This window comes from Girardinichthys multiradiatus, chromosome X, assembly GCF_021462225.1.
Source record: "Girardinichthys multiradiatus isolate DD_20200921_A chromosome X, DD_fGirMul_XY1, whole genome shotgun sequence".
Lineage (NCBI taxonomy): Eukaryota > Metazoa > Chordata > Actinopteri > Cyprinodontiformes > Goodeidae > Girardinichthys > Girardinichthys multiradiatus.
In genome coordinates, this window is record NC_061817.1 from 24,937,511 (window position 1) to 24,965,164 (window position 27,654).

At 40.8% G+C, this 27,654-nt stretch overlaps 1 protein-coding gene across 1 annotated transcript; it reads right to left on the minus strand.

Annotated features, from left to right (window-relative positions):
• Positions 1-2,662: 2,662 nt before the first annotated feature.
• LOC124863478 (coiled-coil domain-containing protein 137-like) lies at positions 2,663-27,654 on the minus strand. Its single transcript, XM_047357864.1, has 6 exons — positions 27,495-27,654; positions 27,145-27,290; positions 26,837-27,062; positions 25,080-25,162; positions 3,329-3,408; positions 2,663-3,233 (listed from the first exon to the last, which is right to left on the minus strand). Exons 1-6 carry the CDS (start codon positions 27,563-27,565, stop codon positions 3,033-3,035), a joined length of 807 nt encoding a protein of 268 aa, XP_047213820.1. The 5' UTR covers positions 27,566-27,654; the 3' UTR covers positions 2,663-3,032.

Consider the following 27,654-nt stretch of genomic DNA (forward strand, 5'->3'; position numbering starts at 1 on the left):
CGTGGCATTGCTTCATGTATTTACTCAGAGCTTTACATAATAATTAATGAGCAACAATCACATGTAGACACATATTTTCATACTTGGACTGGATTTTAAATGAAAATATTCTCTACTATGATCATACTTTGGAGCTGCTTTGACTTTCAATGAGTCGGCAACCTTTTTTGCACAGGCAAGTACGTTTGTTTACATCTGATCTGTTATTCTTTCACTTATAAACACTAAACACACACACCAACGCACACACTTTTCATACTTCAGAGCTTCTGAGTAAGCTGTGGCTACCTAGCAGCAGGCTGAATAGGCTGATTTTCTCCCACCTTGTTGTTCTGGGAGCTGCCATTAGCACTTGCTCGGAAATGAGATGGATGACAAACTGGAAATCACACGCTACAGCTTTGTACAAGAAAACTTCACATTAAATGTGAGAAATGGTCTTTCCTCCAGTGCTTTGAGCTTGTTTCCCCTCGCGTACACAAGTGGCAAATGAGTTTGCAAATAGACCTCTTTCACTGGACAGAATATGACTTTTTGTATCACGGGAAGCCCTGGTTCAATGAGTGATGGTAAAGGGATAGTTCAAATGTTTAGATATTTTCGTAAAGGTATCATTAGTAATGGCTATTTTTGGGCATGGACTAATTACAGGTATTAAGGTATACCAAGGTTTTTAAAAGTAAATTTTTCCATCATACGGTTTAGTCTTTTTAATGCAATGCCAGAAAAAGTGTTGGAAGTACCCTCACCCACCTTTTTCTGCTCACTGCCAGTCAGATGGCTAAAATTAAAGATAAATATTGGCACTGCTGTAAAACGATAACAGTGTGCAAAATAAGCATGTTTACTTGAAAACAGCAATTGGATTTAGTAGATTTTTAATAACATAACTATAAATGTAATAATCTGGTACAATAATAATAGGAATAAGTGTTGCTTTTCTGTTTCAGATAAATTCAGTTAGAACAGGTTATACAGTTATACCTAAAACGTTTGTGTGAGTACCATGATAGTGGAAAGTTGTATTTTTAATTGAAGTTATCTATCAGCCCATGCTTAGATTCCTTAGTTGTCACAAAACTCCAACCTATCCCTTTAAGAATTGGTTTGATCCTCTTTGTCAGTTAGTGAATAGTGACAGACAGCCAATACACACGACTGTTCAGCTTTTTCCTCATTTGGAAAACAGTCACTACACCTTTCCCATAACGTAACCAAATGTCAGTTGTGCAAAGGGTCTATAAATATGCAAAGAGGCACCATCCATTTTCCAAAACAACCTGATAATAAACACAAAACAGTTTTTTTCAGGTTTCCAAAAACCATTTCACATTATACAGTTTCTGTGTCTCTTCAATTTTGATTAGTGAAAAACACGGCAGTGTGTCTCAAAATGCTTTAGGCATGAAACAGTAGAAGGGTGTTTCTGGGTGTGGTAGGTGTGTTTTGTACCTGGCCAGTGACGCAAGTTGGGAGTCCAAAACTGTACAAGCAGCAACTGTAAACTCCCTGAAAGCACAAGCAGCTATCTAACACACAGGAGCAGAGGTGGATGTGCTCAGCTTGAGGGAGTCAGCACTCTTATTACATGCACCTGCCGTGCATATCCTAATCACTGTGACAACAGAGGAACAATATTAAAAAACAAGTCTCGACCTAGAGAAAAGCAAGATCTGCTGCATAACCTGGCAACACTGTTGCTGTTGTGTAAATAGCATCAACCCATGGTTTGCTTTTTAAATCCAGGATGCTTTAAATGGTAAGCTCTAAACAAATGCTAGATTTGTGCAGAGGCCAATATTTAAACAAAGGTCTTGTTGATGTCAGTAAGTCTTTAAAGGATTACAACATTTGTTAGCTGCACCAGCCTGGCAGGTGCTCCATATTTTCAAAGGCTAATGTGATTTTATTGTTTTTGTCTAAATCAGAAAGCCTTTTTTTGATTACTGAGAAAAAAAACGTGATTTTCAGAAGGTCGACAGATTGCTAATAAACTAACAAAACAGCAACCCCCTAGCAATCAGCCTGGAAAGGAGATGAGCTCGTTAAAGTACGACTAATATAAAGAAAAAGGAGAATTTAAAAATAAAGAAATATAAATAAATCAAATTGGAGTGCATTTCCATTTACGCAATGGGTTAATTTAACTGCGATTACAACTGCACACCCTATAGGGTATGTCTCTATCAGCTTTGCTTATCTAGTTGCCAAATTTGTTCCCTTTTTTCTTCACAAATAACTCGAGCCTTGGAGGCTGTGAACATCAGATTCTAAAATGAAGCACTACTTTGCTTTGGTCTTTCACATAAAACCCCAATATGACATGTGTGTTTGCAATAAAACCAAATGTAAACCATTCAAAGGGTAAGAACATTTCTGAAACGCAGCGTAAGCATTTCCTGGTGTAGATTATCTGACGAAACTAAAAGAATGGGTAAAGGATATTTTACATCCAAATTTATTCCTATCTACTAAATCAACAGTGAGTCAAGGTTAGTGACTACCAGAACAGTCTACTAAAACCAAAAGATAATAATTTTCTGGATAATAAAACCAAAATAAAAAATTTGATTTATGAATCCATTACATCACACATTACGCCGCTGGGTTTACCTGAAAATGGAGCATTTGCATGGTAAATTTGCACAGACACTGACAGGCATTGAGCATGCAAATAAGCATTTATTAGTAAACATCCAACACAGCTAACCCATTGAGAAATCCAACAAGATTACTTGCTTAGATGTTTTACAGCCATTCTACATGATCTGTCTCTCCTTTATGAGTGTCCTTCCATAAACTAAACATATGATTAAGAAAATAGCAGGTCAATGCTATTTAAACATGTGGTGTACAATTGATGGAAATCAAGCCTCATTCCCTTGAAAGGTGAAAAGACCTGACATGTTAGCTCTAAAATTACATAAACGGTCTGCTGAAGATCATTCTATCAGTCTGCATATCAAGGCATATTATAGTCCATCAGACCAACTGGAGATGGGTAATTATACTGATTTGAGTGGCATGAGACATCACTGAAGATTCAAGAGTTTTCCCAGGTTGGCAGATCTGGTCTGTTGCTCCTGCTGTTTCTGTTTCTTCAGCAGGCGATAGGCCTCCACCGCTCGCTGCCTCTCCTCCTCCATCAGTCTCTGTCTGGCCATGGAGGGCTTGGCTCTGGAGGCTACGGTGTGGCCCAGCAGAGAGTTGAGAAGTAGTTCCCTTGATGCCTTCTTTATGATTAAGGTAGAAGAGGAAAACCTGAATTAACGACTTACACAAGCAGTGAAAGCAAAAACAGCAGGTGCTCAATGCAAAGGACGAATACCTCAGTTTTAATTGGAGCTTTCTTTGGTTTGGTGCATAGTGATGGTGGGGCCATAGAAACTTCTCCAAATGGAACATTATCTACAAAAAGAAGCAAATTATTTATGCATATAAAGTTTCACAGGTTGCAGATATAAAAAAAAAATTGTTTTTAGATTTAATTCTGATGCTAAAATCTAAATGGTTACTTTGAATTTTTTCAAATGTTTGGGCTTTATCATCTGTACTAGGACTGCCACTAAGGACTTTTTTAAACTTGATTAATCTATCGACATTTTTTCATTTTCACTGATTAATCAAAAAATAATACTTTTCAACAAAAAACAGCAATTTTCTTTTTACTTTTTTCTTACAATGAATTTTTGTATTTATACTAAAGATGGGTACCTTTCACATTTGAGCTGATACGGTTCTGATACCCGATACCTGGGAATCGATACCGGTATTCAACAGTACCAGTTTTTGGTACTTTGTTTAATAATAAAATCTCAAAATCTTTCAGTTTAACCCATTTATTTCTCAACATATAAACTTTAACGAATCTATCAGAACAACCTCCAGCTGATTGTATTGTAACATCGCAGTTGTTTCAAACATTTCTTCTTCCATGTTGCTGGCTGCAGACGATGAGACGTTAGTGGATGCAGGTGTGCAAACGCTGCCAAATGCAGGAGTTGTAACCGTGGATCTGAGGCCATCAAAAATTGCGCCTTCTTCAACTCTTGAAAAAATTTGCTTAATCAGGGGCTTCCTCAGATTAGAAGTATTCCCATCGCTGGTCTTGCACTTCTTGTCACAAATATTACAGCGAGCGTAATCTGCATCGCATTTTGAAAAGTGGAGCCATACTTTCAAGCGCTTTCTGTCAGACATGCTTTTTTGACGGCACCAGCGGCTACTGACATCATTACCCTCTTGTGCGTGTAATGCTGTGTTCATGTCCGGCATGGAAAACCGCCCACTGTACCACTCCCTCAGTGTCACGATGATGCGTTTAGGTACAGAAACATGGTATTTGATTTTACGTGAATCGGTACTCAGTAGTACCAACAGACTTCGGTCGGTACCTATAAAAGTAGGTGCAAAAGGTGGTTCCCCTGGGACTCCCCCTTGCTCTTCTCTGGGGGGTTACGTTAGTCCCTGCGGTGGTTCTCCCGGGGTTCCTGTGCTCTAGGGGGCCTTTGGATGTCTGTGGGTCAGATCTCCTGCAAATCTGTGCCAGGTCCAACGGCGCAGGTCTGGGGCTCCTCACACTCTATTGCATATTTTTATGGACAAACATTGTACACACAAGCGTACACTCAGACCCACAGGTGTTTAGATTCAGGTGTTAATAGATACACAAATGTTCTATACTGAGCCACATTTACCACTAATTACATCTTGCATTGATAAGTACCGAGCACTATTTGGTAAAAAAGCTGTTAATATGTATGTTTCTGCAGGTGTATAAGCAAGCAGGGCGTTATCTTGTATTCTCTTCATCCTTCTTTCTTTCCTCCATTCTTTTCTCCTTCTCTCCCCTTTTCCTTTTTTGCCCCACCACTCTCTCTTTCGTGCTTCTCTTTTTTTTCCTTTTCATTTCTGTCTCCGTGTCAGTAACAATTGAAATTAAAGCTGCAAGCAGCATTGAAGGCCCTCGACGCTCAGTGCAACTTGGCCTGTGCAGCGATCGCAGGAGCTTGGCATTGCCACCTACACGCCACCAACGTGACCGCCGTTCGATTCCACACGCCGCCACTAGGTGGCACTGTGGGCGACATTTCATATGATCTTCGGACATGCAGAGTTCTGGTCTGGTGAGAAGCATTTAAAATTTGGGGAAAATCAGACCTTCCAGATGGAAGCTGCACTCACTTGTTTATTAGTGGGCGGGGCTAAAATTATGTCATCAATTGACTGTGTCAACATGTTCAGCATTGATCCCTGATGATGTATACTACATTTGAAGTTGATTCGATGATGTATGACAGAGATAGAGCACTTGAAATGTCGTAGGGGGCGCTGTTGATCCAAATTCCAATGTAATCCAATAAAGCTGTTTGGGGGCTGAGAAAGATCAACCATATTTATTTTGGAGTGAATCGGACCATGCATGTGTAATTTACAGCCAAACGCATGGCTGTGGCGTGACATCAGAATTTGCCACGCCGCCACAGCCACACCCTCCAGCCAAACCAGTCAGTACTGGAGACTGTATTGGACCATCATGTTATCCGTCACTTGGGACAGTTTCAGATTGATTAGGTGAAGGACATCAAAAATGGACTATCTAAAGGAAAACATGGTACTTCCTGATCTCAGGGGGTGGGGCTTTGATGATGTCAGGATCTGATCAGTGAATATTGTTCAGGTCCAGAGACAGATAGAAGGTTTCAGGTCTCTGTGACTTTCCTTGTAGGAGCTATATGAATTTCGTTTTTCATGGCGAGAAGTCATATTATGAGGCTTGGCCCCGCCCACACGCTTTCATGTATCAAAAACGTTTGATAACCTTTGATCCCCATTGCCTTAAGAGTATCAGAATAAGAAAAGCTTTATTGCCAAGTACGTTTTAGGACATACAAGGAATTTGTTTTGGCGTAGTCGGTGCAATACAATACAAATTAAAGCTGCAAGCAGCATTGTGCGGCCCTCGCAGCCAAGCGCTGCTTGGCCAGTGCAGCCACCGCGGGACCCTGGCATCGCCTCCTACACGCCACACACAATGACACCGCTTCACTCCAGTAGGTGGCACCGTGGGCAAAATGTCAAATGATCTTCGGTCATGCAGAGTTTGAGTCTGGCAAAAAGCATTCAAAATTTGGAGTAAATCGGACCTTCCAGATGGAAGCTGAACTCACTTGTTTGTTTGTGGGTGGGGCTAAAACAACATCATCAATTGACTGTGTCAACATGTCCATCATTAAGTCATGATCATGTATACTACATTTCAAGTGGATCTGATGATGTATGAGGGAGATATAGCCCTTGAAGTGTCCTAGGGGGTGCTGTTGATCCAGATTTAAATGTAATCCAATAGAGGTGTTTGGGGACTGAGAAATATCAGCCATATTTATTTTGGAGTGAATCAGATAATCCATGTGAAATTTAGAGCCAAACGTATGGCTGTGGCGTGACATCAGAATTCGCCACGCCATCATACACCCTCCAACTAAAGCAGTCAGTACTGGCGACTGTCTATGACCATCATGTTATCTGTTACTTGGGACATTTTCACGTTGATTAGGTAAAGAACATCAAACATTGACTCTGTAAAGGAAAACGTGACACTTCCTGTTATCAGGGGGCGGGTCTTCGATGATGTCAGCATCTGACCAGTGAATATTGTTCAAGCACAGAGGCAGATCAATCCCAAAAAGTTGCATGTGTCTGTGACTTTCCTTGTAGGAGCTATATCAATTTTGTCTTTTATGGTGAGAAGTCATATTTTGAGTCATGGCCACGCCCACACGCTATCATGTATCAAAAAGCTTTTGATAACTTTTGATCCCCAATCCCTTAAGAGTATACTGAGTGATTTTGAAGTCTGTAAGTCAAAAGCTGTACGATGAGTTCGCTCAAATATGCGGGCTAGAAACGCCCAAAACAGGGTAAAAATGGCAACTTCAATCCAAAATGGCCGACTTCCTGTGGGGGTTGGACCAATGCTCCAATAGACGTTTTTGTAGGTCCTGAGAAGTTACATATGTGTACGAAATTTCAGAATCCTCGGTCAAAGCATGGCTTGGGGCTGATTTTTTAAAATTTTCTAGGGGGCGCTGTGTATGAATTAGGCCACGCCCACCAAATATGTCATCAGATCTCTGTTGGGGACTGGAGTAGGTTCAATCACATGGAATTTGGTGCAGATCAGATGATGTATGTGGAGATTAAAGCCAAACGTATGGCCATGGCGTGACATCCAACTTCGCCGCGCCACCACGGCCACGCCCTTTTATGAAAAGTCACTGTGCTTCAAACGAAGTTAGACCCACTAGTTATCTGTCTTCTGACACACTTTCAAGTGGATCGGGTCAAGAGGGTCATAGAGGCACCTTTCCAATTGAAAAAAGTGACTTCCGGTTCTGAGGGGGCGTGGCTTTGATGATGTCAGCATATGACCCCATAGGATCGTCGGGAACCCGAAGGTCGTCCTTCATACCAACTTTGGTGTGATTTGTCATTTTTTTGGTAAAGTTATTGCAATTTTTCACTTTTGGCGCGAACGCCAGGTTCATACCCTGGCCACGCCCCTTCAACATACATGAAAAGTCACAATTTTAATCCCCCGTGCCTCAACTCCACATTGACCAAATATGAAGCTGATAGCTCAAAATCCCTAGGAGGAGTTCGTTAAAGTTTGAGGTGAGTAAAAGTGAAAAATGGGCAAAAATTGGCCTTTGACCCAAAATGGCGGACTTCCTTTGTGTTTTAGGGCATACCCCCAAGAGACTTTTTATCTTGGTTTGAGGAGCTCTAGCAGTGTGCCAACTTTCAGATCTGTACGACTTACGGTTCGGGCTATCTCACGTTTGGGGGCGTGGCTAAGTGGTTTGGCCACGCCCACTTATGGCGACATTAAAGACTTAAAATTTAACTAGGGGGACAGTTTTGGGTAAAGTTTGGTGAGTTTTTGGATATGTTAAAGCCGCCAAATAGGCGATTCATTTGTCGCCAGAATAATAATAAACAGAGCGATTACAATAGGCCTTCGCAGCTGCTTTGCTGCTCGGGCCTAAATATTCCTTACCGAACAGGAGGAACAGTTTTTGAATTAAGTCCCTGATAAGTTATGGTCAAAAGACCCTACTGATGTGGGTTTAGTAAAGGAGCATTACCTGTTCAGATTAGAGCAAAAACAGAATACAGGCCCAGAGTAAAACAATACCCTTTGAAATATGATGCTCGTGAAGGAATAAAACCAGTAATAAAGGATTTAATAACTGCAGGGGTGATAATAAAATGCGAGGATTCACCATGTAACACCCCCATTTTTCCGGTTAAAAAACAAGCTCCATCAACAGGAAAGATAGGAAGTTCTGGTTTGCATTTACCTTTGAGGGACAAAGATATACCGTATTTTCCGCACTATAAGGCGCACCGGATTATAAGGCGCACCTTCAATGAATGGCCTATTTTAGAACTTTTTTCATATATAGGGCGCACCGGACTATAAGGCGCATAGAATAGAAGTTACTGCAGTCAAAAGTTTGACTGGGGTTGCGTTATGCATCCACTAGATGGAGCTGTGCTAAAGAGAATGTCAACAAAACAGTCAGATACGTCAGTCAGTCAAACTTTATTAATACACTACAAACCAGCGTTCTGATAACTCCATTCACTCTCATGGCAAGGTCTCCTCTACATAGAATTCTATTGAATAGAGCCAACCGCACGTTAGGAATGCATTGGAGTCTATGAAGTTGAAGTTGAAATCAAACGTTAGTTAAAACGTGAAAGGGAACTTTTCCCTGATTCAGTAAACACGTAAAAGAAACAGTTTGATGCACTAAATCAAACGTTAGTACTGTTAACCTTTCCTGTTTCTGTCCCCTGACCGTAGTCTGATGACACAGGGGAGACGCTTTCTCCAGGGCCGAAGTTACTAGTTTCCTCGGGGTTAACTCCCTCACTCATACGTTGCTGAGTTGAGCATGAAGAAACAGCATCAAAACACTGAGTTGTTGACGAGATTCGGGGTTCTTTTTAATGACTTTGCAGCACGTAAAAACACAGGGCTTACAGACTCATACACCGCTGCTCCGGTCGCCGTCTCTACCCACCCCACACACACAATAATACCGACGTCACTCCTTCACTCTTGATTCTCAGCTACGGTAGCACACAGCGCCACCTCTGTCCGGAGGAGTAATGTCAACATCTTCCATACACACACACGAAACATACACCCCACACACTGAGCTTCTAATCACATATAGTTCAGGCAATTCCTGCAACAGTACATTCAAACGTTATACACACACAAGTGGTGTTGGACTAGGAGTAAGCACAGTACAGGTGTTTACCGCTATTACTTCGGCGACGCCCCTGACTACGGTAGCCGTAATGCTGCAAGCGGTGCGGCTTTGTAGTTTACCAGTCGTACTGAAACATTTTGACAGAGCGCCGTGTACAACCAGTATGGATCAACCAATTAACCAATTGATCCATATATAAGGCGCTCCAGATTACAAGGCGCACTGTCATTTTTTGAAACAATTAAAGGTTTTTAAGTGCGCCTTATAGTGCGGAAAATATGGTACTTATACCAGACTATTTCAAGGCTACTGTGAAATTCCAACAATATACTTTCAGGTAATGAGTGCAAGTATGGCCAAGTTTGACCCTCCAGGAGGTAGTCAGGGTTGATTATATGTTGATGATGTGCTACTAGCCTCTCCTGATGAGGAGACCTGTAGAAATGACACCATAGCATTGTTAAAACATTTAGCAGAAGAGGGACACGAAGTCAGAAAAAGAAACTTCAGTTGTGTAAAAATGAGGTTAAATACCTAGGCTACAATCTTAGCGCTTGGGGACGCACAATTGTAGAAGAAAGAAAGACTGCAATATTACAAGTTCTAAAACCAGTAACAAAAAAGCAAATGATGTCCTTCCTTGGACTAACTAATTATTGTAGAAACTGGGTGCCAAATTATGCAGAAATAGTAGCTCCATTAAACAAATTAATGTATGAGGAAGAGCTGAAAATGACGTCTGAACTAAGATGGAGTGTAGAAGCTGAAGAAGCATTTACCAACATAAAACAAGTTCTAGTTTCCAGTACTGCTTTAGCATTACCAGATTATAGTAAACCGTTTGTTCAGATGGTAGATTGCAAGGGACATTTTATGGCTTCAGTTTTGGTTCAACAACATGGAGATAAAATGAAAATAATAGCCTATTTCTTTTCAAAACTAGATAGTGTTGCGTGTGTGCAACCATATTATGTGAGAGTGATGTAAATACACAGAAGTGATTAGCAGGATCACGAAATAGTTTATGTGAAAGATTTCTCTAAAAAGATGAGAGAGGGAGAAGACACAAACAGGATATGTATTGGTGACAATGAATATAGTGTTAGAAAAGATGCAACAACAAAGCTCACTACAGGAGATAGAAATGTGGAAAAAACATGGAGCTGCATTAAAAGATGAAAACTATATTTGACCAGATAATACACCTGTCCTACCAAAGAACCTATAAATGGGCAGCAATATTTGAGCCATCGTGTTACATAATGTCTCAACAGGGGGGGATAGTAGGACAGATATATTAATATTATATAACATATTGATTAAATTCTAAATTCTTATTAAAAAAAATGTTTGTAAAACATGTTTAGCATGTGTAAAACATTATCCACAAGGGAATTTAAGACCACAAAGGGGACAATTTTCAAAACTAAGATACCCTTTTCAAACAATTAATATGGATTTTATTGAGTTAAACCACAGTGAAGGGAAAAAGTTATGTTTAGTCATTATAGATGCATTTTTAAATGGATAGAACTATTTCCAACTAAACAGTACAAGCACCTCAGGGCTAACACCCTATGAAATGTTATTTGGAAGACCATACAGATTACCACAGTTAAAAAAATCAGTGGGAGTTAGATGATGAAGCTAACCTAGTTGATTATATGAGGAGTATGTTAGAAAAGCAACAGAAATAAATTTAAGCTATGAGGAATGTTCTATTTCCCAGCAGGAAAACTAACTAGTGAAACCAGGAGACTGGGTGTTAATAAGGAGTATAAAAGTATTGGTAGTTCACCTAAGTGGGAGGATCCATATTAGGTATTATTAACCACTGCAAGGGCAGTAAAAATAACTGAGAGATCAACCTAGATTCACCTTACACATTGTAAAAAGATCATTTCGGTTGAAAGCTCCGTTAGGGGAAGTGATTTATAGACTGATAATAGGGTGGACCCAGACATTTAGAGTCTGGAGAGATCCGAAAGTCAGTGAAGACAATTAAGACACTGGAACCACTTAGAGGAGTCAAAATTTCAGCCAAAATGATTTCTAGATGGATGAACAATGCTTTCCGATGCTGGGTGTTTATATTTTTTTCTTATATTGATTTTTATTTTTGTGGTATTTCTGGGAACCAGTCAAGATGAATCAGAATGTAACAACATCTGCTATGAGTTATATGAAACAAGTAGCGCTAAATCAAGGTAGGCAAGATAACCTAACTATGTGCAATAAACAAACTTCTTATACTTATGGTATTCAAGTGTGCGTGAAATCTAAAACCATAGCTGTGGTGCTGATCCCACTCATTAGCTTGACTAAATGAGGAAGGAAAGGACAGGATTATAGAAGTTATAAATGGTACTTAACTAATGATAGAAGAGACACCTCATGGTCCATGATGGTAGCTGATGAAGGAAACAATTGGACACCAGAGTGGGGCACCACTGCTTATGCTAGTTATCAAAAGAAGTTGTTTAAGTTCCATAAAGCTGATAATGCAATCCAGGTAACAAAGCGAAGAGAGTAAAAATTATGTTAGGAAAGTTAACCACAGATGACTAAGTTCCAGGCTATTACTGGAATATCAGGAACAAATAATAACTGATTATTGATGGTAGAGCAAGCGGCTAACAGGACTAAAAGAGATTGTGTTGTATATATGGGTCCTAGGTTTTTGTTACAAATAATTCCAGCTGTGATACCACAACTCTGTGTGATGGAAGTAATGAATCAAACTAATCCTAATGAAATGTGTCAGCACAAGGATTCTGTTTTTCCTGTAATTAGAGGAGATAAGGATAAATCAGTTTTCCATAAGCGAGTCACCACTGGAAACTATACATGTATAAATATGACAGAGAGAGGTAATAAATTGGGAAATCTCATTGCAGTATGGTGTATTACAATTGTAAAAGTAAATAAGTGTTTTAAACCAGTGTCTAGAGGAGACATTTGGTGGTGGTGTGATGACGACAGGTTGTTTGATTGATTACCTTCAAAAGTAACAGGACTCTGTGCTCTAATTACTTTATGGTTATAGTCTATGTCAGTAGATGATGTAACAGATGGACTATCTAGTGTTAAATCCACATGATTGGTGTGATTGGAAGTGCAGAGAAGCAGCTTGGCAGACTGAGGGAGACTCTACATACATAGATGCTACAGATGAATATAAATTAACTGATCAAGTAGCTGCAAGATTTGAATCAAGTATCTGTTGGTGGTGTACGATGAACAAAAACGTAGACAGGATCAATTATATCCATTGCAATGTACAAAAACTAGGAAATTGGACACAAAGCAGGTTTGAAACTGTCCATGACTAATTGGCTTCAACTTCCCTGATGGCATTCCAGAATAGAATTGCTTTGGACATGTTGCTAGCTGAAAAAGGAGAAGTTTGTGCCATTTTCGGAGAAAAATGTTGCACATTCACACCTAACAACACTGCTGCTGGCTGATGGCAGCCAAATGAAAGCCATAGAAGGTTTGAGATCTCTAAATGGCAAAATGAAAGAGCATTATGGAGTAGACACCTCGATGTGGGACTCCTGGCTGGATATGTTTGGGAAGTATAAAATTTTAGTATCATCAGTAATAATTTCCTTTGCAGTGTTTGCTGCAATTTTGACATTGTGTGGATGTTGTTGTATTCCCTGCCTTCGTTCTCTGCTTAACCGTTTCATCACCACAGCTATTTCTCCTATGGAAAACAGAGTTACACAACTCTATCCGTTATTTAAACATCAGGATGACGAAGATGACGAGGATGGGACTGACCACTTTTCTGGCCTGTATCCAGATCCATTTTTATATGATTCTGTGATTTAAATGTCAGTAAGTACCACTTGTCTTTGTACTCATGAAGATAAACTTACAGTTAAAAATCTGAGAGAAGTGGCTGTTTAAGTGATATGAGAATATGAGCAAATATAAGACAAACAGGGAAGAAATGTTGGAATAATTGAATAAAGATTTGTCTTATAGTTTCTCCTATTTTTAACATAACTATTTGATCTTATAATCATTCAAGATGTATGTGAGTAAATGATCTGATGAGTTGTCTGCAGGCAAAGATCATAAATGGAGCTGAGCTTGCGGGAAAGGAAGCAGTCCAGTTGAGGAGGTCATAAAGAGAGGCTGAGTGCACTGAACAAAAGGGCAACTGACCCTGGAAGCTGAAAGAGGACTGTGGGAATGTGTTTTTAATGGATAAAGATGTTTATGACCTGTTTACGATGCAGCTGTTGTTTTCCCATCCTTTAGAGATTAATGTTTTTGTAAACTAGGGACCCCCAAAAGACAATAAAAAGAGGAAGCGGTTGGATGGGTTTCAGAGCAGTTGGGAGACTTGTAACTGAACACATCTCTGACCGTTCTCCTCGTGCGAGTAAAATAACTAATACTTTGTCTCTCTCTCTTCTTTTTAAGTATTGTAGGTTGTTTAAACCTGACACTTTCCAACTCTGTTTTCCCATTATACACTCTGATTATAGACACAAAAACAACAAAATAAATTCAATTTAATTCAAAAATACGTTATACAGGATTCTGATTAAATAATACAGCCCAAGTGAATGAGAGATTAATTTGAATATAAACAAAATTAAAAATAATAGCTGGTGGAATCCTAGAACCGGTTTAATGAGACCAAAGGAAAAATTATATGATGTCACTCATGAGGGTGTCTTTGTGACGTCATCGGCTCAGTTTATGTAACATACTTATGTGTTGTTCACAACCGCATTTGTGGAAAAATGTCTCATCAAATGCAGAGATACCGCAATGAAAATATAGGACCCCAGGAGGAATGGGGAAATCAACACAATCCGCACGCCCAGTGTCATCCTCCACCTGTGAATTTCTTCCAAGGGGAAATCCAGAGACTGAACGCTCTTTTGGAAATGGAGAGAGAAAAATGGTTTAAAGAGAACCAAAAGGTAGCCTACCTGCAAACAGAGCTGGCAGAGACACAATTCCAGTGGAGAAGGCAGAAAAGTCTCAAAGAAATGTATATCAACAAGGAAAAAGAGACAAAGAGCAAACTTGAGAGAATAGATAGATTTAGTGATCCAGCAACCCTTGACCCTGCGGTCATTGCTTCCAAGGTGCACAATGACATGAAATACAAGAAGAAAAAGTTGTTGCAAAAAGACTTTGAAGAAATAAAGGTGGCCCTCATCCTCAACCAGGAAGCTTTTACTTCACAAATCCAGGCAGAAAAAGAGAAAAATAATGTCCTTCAAGAAGAACTGGACAAACTCAAGACTTCCTACAAGGAGCTTTGCTCAAAATGTGAAGTCGATGCTGCAGGGAGGCAGCATGCCCAGGTGCAGACGTTTTGTGAAGAGAAGATCGGTGAGGATCCACAGCTCCTTGAGAAGCTGAGAGCTGCGAAGGACGATCTCCATCAAAAAATGTCACAAGAGATCGTATTTCTGAAAGAGAAGGAGGAATATTTGGAAAGTGAACTAGAGCAGGTCAAAGATTTTCACCAAGAATTGCTTGGCGTATATGAAAGAGATGTTGCCAAACTAAAAGAGGAAGTTGAAACATATCAGAAAGAGTTAAATCACGAGAAAACAGCTCATTCACATAGAGCAATGAAAGACGTCCACCTTATTAAGAAATTGAGACATGACAACACATATCTCTACAGCACAATGTCAGAAAAGATCGAGATTCTGCAACGGCAACTCGAAGAGACTGAGAACCATTTGGACCAAAATGAAAAAGATAATTCTGCACTGAGACAACAGGTCAAAAACTTTCAGCAGCAGATAATTCAGGAGAAAAAAGCTCATTTGAAGACAGCAAAGACGGACCTGACACTTCTGAACAGCATGAGAACTGAGCAGGACGATCTCAAAGAAAACATGTCAAAAGTGATCGCCTTCCTGCAAGAGAGGGAAAATGGTTTCCAGAGAGAACTGGACCAGATCAAAGTTTCATACCAGGAACTCAACTGTAAGTATGAAAAAGAGGTTTCTGCACTGAAACAGCAAGTAGACACATATCAGAAACATTTAGATCGTGAGAAAAAAGCTAATTCACAGAAAGCAAATAAGGACCGCCAGCTTATCAACAAACTGAGAGATGAGAAGGTGCATCTTCAGAAAACAATGTTAGAACATATCGAGATTCTGCAACAGAAATCCGAAGAGCCCGAGAATGATAATTCTGAGCTGAGAAAACAGGTAGAAAATCTTCAGCTGCAGATAATTCAGGAGAAAAAAGGTCATTTGGAGACAGCAAAGAAGGACCTGACACTTATCAACACCATGAGAACTGAGCAGGACAATCTCAGAGAAACTATGTCGAAAGAGATTGCATTCTGGCAACAGAAGGAGAAACGTTTGAAGGGCGAGATGGACAAGATAGAGATTTTATACCAGGAATTACAATCTAGGTATAAAACAGATGTTTCTGCACTAAAACAGCAAGCAGACACCTTTAAAAAGGACATAAATAAAAACTTGAAGACAGCAATTAAGAACCTGGAGCTTATCAACAACCTTCAGGTAGAGAAGGATGATCTTCAACAGAAAGTCAATGTCCTACAACAAACATCATCTGACAGGGAAATTGGTTTAAAACCAGAACTGGAACATGTGAAAACAGAGCTCGAAAACCAAATCAGAATTAACACGAAGCTCTCTGCTGCGCTTGAAGACAGAGATGAACTTAATAAACAGAAAAGAAAAAGTGACAGGTGGACAGAACCAAGACAGCAAAAAGAATCCATCCCTAGAGAAGACATTTTTGACCTTGGCAGGATGAATCTTAATCTCTCAGTGGAAACCCTATCAGATTTCAGTGAATTTACAAATGTAACAGACATTGACATTATGGGGGAATTTAGCAACTTCTCAACAAATCTTGATTCTCAATTAATGAAAAAGACAGAAACTGTCCCAGAGAAGTTGGACAACCCAGAACCTAAACCCATGGAGGAAGCAGGCAAAGAGACAGAATTAACGCCTTCGGTTTGGAAAAGAATTCGGCATGCTCTGGGTTTGAGGAAACCTGAAAAATTGAAGAAAAACAATAACACATATGAAGTAACAAACTAAAAAAAGTTCTCTTCTTAACTAAATTTAAAAAATGTAAAAGGTCACCTTCAAACCTCAAAATATATCCAACATTTCAGAAAAAAAAGGGCGGCACGGTGATGCAGCGTTTAACACTGTATCTGCACAGAGAGAACATCACAGACCTTAACTGGGCGCCTCTTTCTGTGTGGAGTTTGTATGTTCTCCCCGTGCTTGAGTGGGTTTTCTCCAGGTGCTCTGGTTCCCCCCCACACTCCCCAAAAACATATAGGTTAGGTTAATTGGCTAATGTAAATTGTCCCCAATTGCGTACTGATTCCAGGAAACAGCAAAATTGTTCAGTCTGTCATTGCTCCTCCATAGGAAATGTAAAGAAGGAATTTAAGCTTCACCTCACACCTGGAACATTTGCAAACTGACCTGAAAAATCAGGATATGGTCACCACCATTCTCAACATATCTTGATTCTGAATTAATTAAAAAGACAGAAACTATCCCAGAGAAGTTGGACAACCCAAATACTAAACCCATGGAGAAAACAGGCAAAGAGGCAGAATGAATGCCTTCGGTTTGGGAAAAAAAAGGGTCGGCACGCTGTGGGTTTAAGAAAACCAGAAAAATGGTACAAAAACAAGAAGTTCCCATCTTAACCAAGTTCAAAAATACCACCTTCAAACCTCAAAATATATCCGACATTTCAGAAAAAAAAAGGGCGGCACGGTGATACAGCGTTTAACACTGTATCTGCACAGAGAGAACGTCACAGACCTTAACTAGGCGCCTCTTTCTGTGTGGAGTTTGTATGTTCTCCCCGTGCTTGACCCCCAAAAACATATAGGGAGTATATTAGTTTTTATAGTATATATTACATGTTTAATAATTTACAAACTAAAATCCCTTGGGACGCACCCCCCCCCAAGCTGCCTTAACGTGATGAATTATACGGGGAATCCCTAAATGGGCACCAACCACACAGTTCTAAAGCATCATTATCTACATTAAAACCCAGCAGTGTGACTGCTGCCCGTGTGTCGAAGCAGCACATGCAACTGCAGATCTCCACTGCGATATTGCATTTTAATTGGACTCAGTGGGACTTCTTGTCAGTCTGGAGATGAATAAGAAAAAGATAGCGGCTCTGTGTTTTAAACAACAGATACCACATCTACAACTTTTAATTTGAATTAACTTCTGAGTTGCAATATATGAGTTGCGATTGTTAAGGAGGCAAAGAAAATGACCCAAGGGTCAGTTTCACTGCAGTCGTTATGGTGAATCATGCCGGAGAAAATCACTTATATCTGAGCATTCAGGAGGTTTAACTATGACATAACTGAACTGGAAATATTTAAACATGGGCTTCAGACCTGCTTTGAGAGAAACTAAAGAGAAAATAGGTGCTTTGTTTTAAAGTTTAGAAAAATAAAACAAGATAAATTCATAAAACTGTTTGTCTTGATAGATTATTATAGTCGTAATCCTCAATTCTGTTGGCCAGTCTACTGTAAGAATACTGCATATTGATAGATTAATATAGATCTTTCCATCTAGATCTATCCATCCAGATCTATCCAACTAGATCTATCCATCTAGATCTATCCATCCAGATCTATCCATCTAGATCTATCCATCCAGATCTCCAGATCTATGCATCCAGATCTATGCATCCAGATCTATCCATCTAGATCTATCCATCCAGATCTATGCATCCAGATCTATCCATCTAGATCTATCCATCTAGATCTATGCATCCAGATCTATCCATTTAGATCTATCCATCCAGATCTATCCATCTAGATCTATCCATCCAGATCTATCCATCTAGATCTATCCATCTAGATCTATCCATCTAGATCTATCCATCCAGATCTATCCATCTAGATCTATCCATCCAGATCTATCCATCTAGATCTATCCATCTAGATCTACCCATCTAGATCTATCCATCCAGATCTATCCACCCAGATCTATCCATCTAGATCTATCCATCCAGATCTATGCATCCAGATCTATCCATCTAGATCTATCCATCCAGATCTATCCATCTAGATCTATCCATCCAGATCTATCCATCTATCTCTCTCCACTGCTCAAAAAAATAAAGGGAACACTTAAACAACACAATATAACTCCAAGTAAATCAAACTTCTTTGAAATCAAACTGTCCACTTAGGAAGCAACACTGATTGACAATCAGTTTCACATCCTGTTGTACAAATGGAATAGACAACAGGGGGAAATCTTTGGCGATTAGCAAGACACACTCAATAAAGGAGTGGTTCTGCAGGTGGGGACCACAGACCACTTCTCAGTACCGATGCTTTCTGGCTGATGTTTTGGTCACTTTTGAATGTTGGTGGTGCTTTCACACTCGTGGTAGCATGAGACGGACTCTACAACTCACACAAGTGGCTCAGGTAGTGCAGCTCATCCAGGATGGCACATCAATGCGAGCTGTGGCAAGAAGGTTTGCTGTGTCTGTCAGCGTAGCGTCCAGAGCCTGGAGGCGCTACCAGGAGACAGGCCAGTACACCAGGAGACGTGGAGGAGGCCGTAGGAGGGCAACAACCCAGCAGCAAGACCGCTACCTCCGCCTTTGTGCAAGGAGGAACAGGAGGAGCACTACCAGAGCCCTGCAAAATGACCTCCAGCATAAATGATTAGAAACCGACTCCATGAAGATAGTATGAGGGCCTGACATCCACAAATGGGGGTTGTGCTCACAGCCCAACACCGTGCAGGACGCTTGGCATTTGCCAGAGAACACCAGGATTGGCAAATTCACCACTGGTGCCCCGTGCTCTTCACAGATGAAAGCAGGTTCACATTAAGCACATGTGACAGAGTCTGGAGACACCGTGGAGAGCCATCTGCTGCCTGCAACATCCTTCAGCATGACCGGTTTGGCAGTGGGTCAGCAATAGTGTGGGGTGACATTTCTTTGGAGGGCCGCAAGGTCCTCCATGTGCTCGCCAGAGGTAGCCTGACTGCTATTAGGTACCAAGATGAAATCCTCAGACCCCTTGTGAGACCATATGCTGGTGCGGTTGGCCCTGGGTTCCTCCTAATGCAGGACAATGCTAGACCTCATGTGGCTGGAGTGTGTCAGCAGTTCCTGCAAGATGAAGACGTTGAAGCTATGGACCGGCCCGTCCGTTCCCCAGACCTGAATCTGATTGAGCACATCTGGGACATCATGTCTCGCTCCATCCACCAACGTCAGGTTGCACCACAGACTGTCCAGGAGTTGGCGGATACTTTAGTCCAGGTCTGGGAGGAGATCCCTCAGGAGACCATCCGCCGTCTCATCAGGAGCATGCCCAGGCGTTGTAGGGAGGTCATACACAATACTGAGCCTCATTTTGACTTGTTTTAAGGACATTACATCAAAGTTGGATCAGCCTGTAGTGTGTTTTTCCACTTTAATTTTGTGTGTGACTCCAAATCCTGGCCTCCATTGGTTAATAAATTTGATTTCCATTGATAATTTTTGTATGATTTTGTTGTCAGCACATTCAACTTTGTACAGAACAAAGTGTTCAATGAGAATATTTCATTCATTCAGATCTAGGATGTGTTATTTGAGTGTTCCTTTTATTTTATTGAGGAGTGTATATGCCTTATATATATATGCCTTTTACAAATATTACACTAGAGTTTAAGTCTCAAGTTTGAAGTATGAAAAGTTTGTACATTTATTTAATTACCCCTACTGATGACCCTACTGCAGTACAAGTAAATAAATGATTAATGCATTTTTAGCTTCAATTACTTGATTTTTTTATGTATATACGTGAGGTTCGAAGTTGCATTGAATACAAGCATTTTAGCATTACAAAAGAATCTAAATCTTTTTACAGATTACGAAACTAAATGTAATCTTTGTAATGCTAGCAATAGGTTAAGTAAATTGGTTTGAGTTTAGAAATTTGGCTGCAAAGATCTCAGTATTGTTGAGTTATTGTAAATAGCAAACGTTTATTCGTGTTTTAATTAAGACTATATTATTATTATTATGTTGGTCCAGTGTTTGCAAAAATGTTATTTTGACTGTGAGCTGTAAAGAAATACTACACTTATACCAAATAAAGGCGAATGACAGCTTCCAAAGCAGAATTTTGGTGCCAGCATTAAAAAGGGAAAACTATTTTTTAACTGGCAATATTCACTCTAAGTATCTTATAAATAGAAGTTGAAGCATTATTTTTTTTACATTTGTAAAAATTCTGATCAGTTAAAATATAAATTTTTATTCCTTGAATAATGTGGACTAGAATATTCAAGAAAATCAAAGCAAATAGTTTGAATTCTTGACCTGGGGTCCAGTTTAAAATCCAGAACTAGAGGCTTTTTTTGAATTGGGTGTATGCCCGTTGTAAATCACAGTTATTAATGAGGGCATATGAGCAGCCCTTTGCCTCTGAGATATTGCACACATATTACAATGAGGGTGGCATTTCATTGCATGGTGCAGCTCCATCAAGAAGAGAAAGAAATTCTAACAAGCATAACGAAAACTTTCTAAACTTTCTATCAAAGACAGTACCATACCTTGGTTCTGATGCACAAACAAAAAGAGAAACACCTTGCACTCATGGCAGTGTGTTGCATCAGCAACTAGCCACAGGCACCACTAATATACTCAACTGTTGCATCTTGTTTATTGCATGTCTGCACAGACATGGAACCAGAGTCTCTGCATTGGCAGCACCGATGAAGAACTATGCCAACAGTCCTTAGGAGATGACTCTAAAACAGCCTTTAAATAATGAACTTTTGTCAGTGTGAAATGTTTTTTTTATTTTTTATTTAGGGCCTCCATAGCGGTATCTCACAATTTTTATCTATTGAACATATAAAGTTGTTCTAAATCAAGGACGAATATCAAATTCTACTAATTTATTTCCTGAACTGTATGAATTTTTGAACCACCAGGTAAACCTGTTTAACATATTTTATCAAGTAGTTCACTTATATTTGATGAGGATGACAGTAAATAATAATTAGTGCTCATCTTATTTTTATTTTTTATCAGCAGAGTAAAAAAGGCAGAAGCTGGCTTATCAGTGTGACTCTGTTTTTAAATATGTATGGAAAGATGTAAAGAATGAAATGATCCGTTTACATTTCAGTAGTTCTAGTCTACAACCTCACTAAGTCACATGAGTCATGTCTCTATAAAAATCTCTTTATTCATATTGTGCAAGGAACCCGTTACAAGCTCTTGCAGATTAGGTTTTAGACGATATTATTATTGACAAATTCTATTTGTATATTTAACGCATTGCATAGTCATCTGCAGATGACTTTCAATAAAAAAAAAAAAACTATTAATCCAAAAGTCGTTGAGTAAAACTGAGATGGTCAAGAAAAGTCTGTTGTGGAGAGTTAAATCTGTTCTGCTATCATCTGGAGCAAAATTAAAGCTGGCGACTTAAAATAAGCTCGACAAGCTGATAGAGAAGGTTGGATCTGCTTTGGGAAACCTGTATGAGTTACAACATTTAATTTCCCTTAGGGATTACTAAGGTATTTTCTAATTGAATTTAACATACCGTATTTTCTGCACTATAAGGCGCACTTAAAAACCTTTAATTTTTTCAAAAAATGACAGTGCGCCTTGTAATCCGGAGCGCCTTATATATGGATCAATTGGTTAATTGGTTGATCCATACTGGTTGTACACGGCGCTCTGTCAAAATGTTTCAGTACGACTGGTAAACTACAAAGCCGCACCGCTTGCAGCATTACGGCTACCGTAGTCAGGGGTGTCGCCGAAGTAATAGCGGTAAACACCTGTACTGTGCTTACTCCTAGTCCAACACCACTTGTGTGTGTATAACGTTTGAATGTACTGTTGCAGGAATTGCCTGAACTATATGTGATTAGAAGCTCAGTGTGTGGGGTGTATGTTTCGTGTGTGTGTATGGAAGATGTTGACATTACTCCTCCGGACAGAGGTGGCGCTGTGTGCTGCCGTAGCTGAGAATCAAGAGTGAAGGAGTGACGTCGGTATTATTGTGTGTGTGGGGTGGGTAGAGACGGCGACCGGAGCAGCGGTGTATGAGTCTGTAAGCCCTGTGTTTTTACGTGCAGCAAAGTCATTAAAAAGAACCCCGAATCTTGACAGACTGGTGACTGGAGGTGCAGCTGTTGGTGTACAGGGAGAAGAGCAGAGGAGAGAGAACACAGCCTTGGGGGGAACCGGTGCTGATGGTCAGGGAGTCAGAGACGTGCTTCCCCAGCCTCACGCGCTGCTTCCTGTCACTCAGTTGGGAGAGCTTCTCCTGTAGCAGAGCTGGGACGATGGTGTTGAAGGCAGAGCTGAAATCCACAAACAGGATCCTGGCGTAGGTTCCTGTGGAGTCCAGGTGCCGGAGGATGAAGTGAAGGGCTAGGTTGACTGCATCATCTACAGACCTGTTGGCTCTGTAGGCAAACTGCAGGGGGTCCAGGAGGGGGTCGGTGATGTCTTTTAGGTGTGAGAGCACAAGGCGCTCAAAGGACTTCATCACCACAGAGGTCAGGGCGACGGGTCTGAAGTCATTAAGCCCTGTGGTCCTTGGCTTCTTGGGAACAGGGACGATGGTGGAGGACTTGAAGCAGGCTGGCACATGACATGTCTCCAGTGAGGTGTTAAAAATGTCTGTGAAGACTGGAGACAGCTGATCAGCGCAGTGCTTCAGGCTGGCTGGTGAGACAGAATCCGGTCCAGCAGCTTTCCGGGGGTTCTGTCTCCTGATGAGTTTGTTGACGTCCCTCTCCTGGATGGAAAGAGCCGTCCTCAGCGTGGGTAGGGGGCTGGTGGGGGGGAACTTCAGGGTGGGGGTTGGAGGTGCCAAGGCCCCTCTTGAGGTTGGGGAGGTGGGGGTGGTGGATTGTGGCTGCAGCTGTTGGGGGGCGTCGTGGGAGATGGTTGCAGGACTGTCCCTTTGTCTATCAAAGCGGCAGTAGAACTCGTTCAGGTCGTTGGCGAGGCATCGGTCGTTGATGGAGTGGGGGGCTTTCGGCTTGTAGTTGGTGATTTGCTTGAGCCCTTTCCAGACAGACGCAGAGTCGTTGGCTGAGAACTGGTTTTGGAGCTTCTCAGAGTACAGTGGTTTGGCCTCTTTCACTGCCTTGCCAAACTTGTACTTTGCCTCTCTGTATATGTCTTTGTCCCCACTCCTGAAGGCCTCTTCCTTATCCAGTCTTAACCTTCTGAGTTTAGCTGTGAACCAGGGTTTGTCGTTGTTGTAACTCACCCTGGTGCATGATGGTACACAGCTGTCCTCACAGAAGCTGATGTAGGAAGTCACGGCCTCTGTGTACTCGTCCAGACTGTTGGTAGTAGTCCTGAACACATCCCAGTCTGTACAGCCTAAACACGCCTGGAGATTCTCCACAGCCTCACTGCTCCACTTCCTTGTCGTCCTCACAACAGGTTTGCAGAGCTTTAGTTTCTGCCTGTATGCAGGAATCAGGTGGACCATGATGTGGTAGGATTGGCCCAGTGCAGCACGTGGGACGGCGTGATAAGCGTCTCTGATGGTGGTGTAACAGTGATCCAGAATGTTGTCCTCTCTGGTCGGACATTTTATAAACTGTCTATATTAGGGGAGTTCGTGGGTGAGATTACCTTTGTTAAAGTCACCAACGACGATTACTAAGGAGTCCGGGTTGGTCCGCTCCACACTCAGTATCTGGTCGGCGAGCATGCGCTGTGCGACCTGCACGTTAGCTTGCGGCGGGATGTAAACACCGACCAGGATGAACGAAGCGAACTACTGAGTGATTTTTAAGTCTCTAAGTCAAAAGCTGTAGGAGGAGTTCGCTCCAATATGTGGGCTAGAAAGGGCAAAGCTGTGGTTAAAAATGGCAACTTCAATCCAAAATGACCGACTTCCTGTTGGGTTTGGACCAACGCTCCAAGATACTTTTTTGTAGGTCCTGAGAAGTTACATATGTGTACCATATTTCGGAATGCCTGGTCAAAGCATGGCTTGGGGCTGAATTGTTTTAAAGTTTTGTAGGGGGCGCTGTGGAAGAATTAGGCCACGCCCACCAAATATCTCATCAGATCTCTGTTGGGGACTGGACTAGGATCAATCACATTGAATTTGGTGCAGATCAGATGATCTATGTGGAAATTAGAGCCAAACGTATGACAATTTTTTCTTGGTTTGAGGAGCACTACCAGTGTGCCAAATTGCAAATCTCTACGACTTACAGTTCGGCCTATCTCACGTTTGGGGGCGTGTCTAAGAGATTTGGCCACGTCCACTGATGACGACATTAAAGAACAAAAATTTCATGCGGGGGACAATTTTGGGTAAAAGTGTGTGCATTTTGGGGCTTGGGAAAGTCTCCAAATTGCCCTGCAAAGACGCAACGGAATAATAAACAAAGAACAATAATAAGAAACCTTGCGATTACAATAGGCCCTTGCAGGCTTCCTGCTAATAACCCCAAAGCAGTTTCTAATAACGTTTCTTTAATAAATATCAAACAGAGCTTTAAAGCGTTAGCTGTAATGCTCAACTTGGGAAAGTAAATCATTTGGGCTTTTCTTGGCACTCAGACAACAATTCTGAGCGCTAGTCTGCCGGACAGGACACGGTTAAAAAAAGAAAGAAAAGAAAACACCAAACATAAGCTGATATGGCAGATAAATTAGAGGCACCATAATGCTTGCATTATCAGAACTGAATCAGAACTAACAAGTACCCCATGACAGAACACATGCATTTCTTACCTATAAACAACTCTTTCTCTATTTTGTCCTCTTGTCTGTCCAACTTCTTCTGCTGTAACTTGTTAAGTCTCATTTTAGCATACCTGCAGCAAGATAAAGAAAAACAATGTACGCAGTTAAGACATATTAATACCAACTGTTACATCACAGTATTTGCTGCGGAGCAGCTAAATAAGGTCATGGACTTCTGGCTGATCAGTTTTACGTATCCGCCATTTTTATTTCTCGCTGCGATAATGTAGCCCAAGCTCAAGTATGCCGAAGCTGAAAGACGATAAATTCGGTTCGGTTGTTGGGTGTATTAACCCACACAATTCATTAAATCGTCCCCCAGCATCAGAACCTCTTCGAAGTGCCTAGTTAAATTTTATTTTTCATGGAAATGTTCCCACATCAGTGGGGAAATTCCTATTTACCCACTTCAAGGACGAGTGCCTTCAGCAACCTCCGCCAGTATCAAGAAGGGCTTGCTGAAAAACTATATCTGATTAAGGGGTCAGTTCCTTCTATCTATGGGAACAATGGGCACAGCATAGCGATAATAACACTAAAATGACAGCAAATTTTATTTTAGAAATTAATTTATTGTGTGGGCTGCACGGTGGCACAGTTGGTAGCACTGTTGCCTTGCAGCAAGAAGGTCCTGGGTTCGATTCCTGGCCGGGTGTCTTTCTGCATGGAGTTTGCATGTTCTCCCCGTGCATGAGTGGGTTCTCACCAGGTACTCCGGCTTCCTCCCACAGTCCAAAGACATGTCTGTTAGGTTAACTGGTCTCTCTAAATTGCCCTTAGGTGTATGAATGAGTGTGTGTATGGTTGTATGTGTGTTGCCCTGTGATGGACTGGCGACCTGTCCAGGGTATACCCCGCCTCTCGCCCATAGACTGCTGGAGATAGGCACCAGCTCCCCCGCGACCCACTATGGAATAAGCAGTAGAAAATGACTGACTGACTGAATTAATTGTGTGTTGATATGATGTCCTGGCCATTGTTTTGAGCAGTAGCATTGTGCTTTGTGCTTATGTTAGTGCTGTGTGCTGCTTTTAGCTCCTTGAGGACAGAACTGCATGTTTTGAATAGTGTTATTACATAAACAGGGCTAGATAATTGTTATCAAACTACAAAAATGGCCGAACGTGTTAAAGTTCAGCACTCTTTGACCTTGAGGGGGGCAGGGTGTTATGTGCCTCAGTAGCATTTAAAGAGACCACACCAAAACGAGTTGCGTTAAGTCAATCAGAAACAGTTGAACATGTTTTATTAGACTGTAACAAGTTCACAAAAGAACAGAAATATCTGGCAACACTACTAAGTAGAGAAGAAAACGCACTTACTTCAGGTAATGTATTAGGGGATACATCTAGAAATGTTAAAAAGTGATGGGATTTCTTAAAAATACTGGGTTATTTAACCGTTTAATTTATTATTATAAATAGACAGGTTCCCTCTGACTATCTCTGGTGTCCACACTCCAATTTTATAGATGGAGGTAAATGCATCCTAAGTTGGTTTGCCAACTGTCAGATAAACTCTAAAAGAAGAAGAAGAAAAGTTGCTCTCAGGGGCACCATAGAACAGGGCTAAAAGAGGAGCCTGTCAAGCTACAATAAGGAATTCAGACCAAAGCATTACAGTTCCACTTTATATAGATCACAACTAAATGATTTAAGTGTGAAAAGGAGGAATTAAAAAGCATGATATGCCCCCTTTAAAAGATGTTTTGCTTATTTTCCAGGAAATGGCAGCATTTTACTTACTCTTTCTTCTTTTCTGACTTCCCTTTGCCTGCAGGCATATCCTGTTTATCCAGATCAAGCTCAGGCTTTCTCTCAACTTGGTTTTTTGTGAGGAAGAGCACATGTTTTGTCTCATTCTCCATGCGCCTAATATAGGCACCAACACTTTCTTTCTTCCCCCTCCTGAAACGAGGAACAGCTATGTCTCCATCCAGGGCATCTTCTGGTTTAGACTGCAGCGAGATGGCTACAGAGACACAGATGCATATGAATTATATATATAAAAAGTTAGCTGCATTAGAATAAGTATGAAAACTTTAACTGCTCACCCTTTTTTAGCTTTTTGCTCCCCAAAGATTCGGTTTTCATTTTATCCTTGCTCTTCATTATCTCTCGGAGCCTGAAAGGGATGTGTTTAAGGTGGTCCTCCTGTTTGGCTTTCTTAGGTTTTCCATCTCCTTTAAATTTCTTCTTGCTGAAATATTGAAGTACATTTTATGATTTTAGTCATTAAAGGAAGGTAGTGCACTGCAATTTTGTTCTCGCTCGTGTACAATCGATTTAAAAACTAGTGTCTAATTTACTCCAAAGTAGATTGAGATAGCTAAAAACAATTAGCTTAGTTTGCTTGCTAGCTTGCTCATCGTAGTTCTGTTAAATCGTAGCTTTCTGGAGTTACCTCAGATTGTGACCGGTCTTGTCCGCTTGTTTTTCTGCCTCCTTGGTTTTGCTTGTTTTATTCTTCCCCATTTTACTATTATAAATCACTTCGTAACATTATCACACGTGGGTCTTCTTCTTCTTCGGTGTTATTTTTTGGCAGTTGGCAAATAACGTCA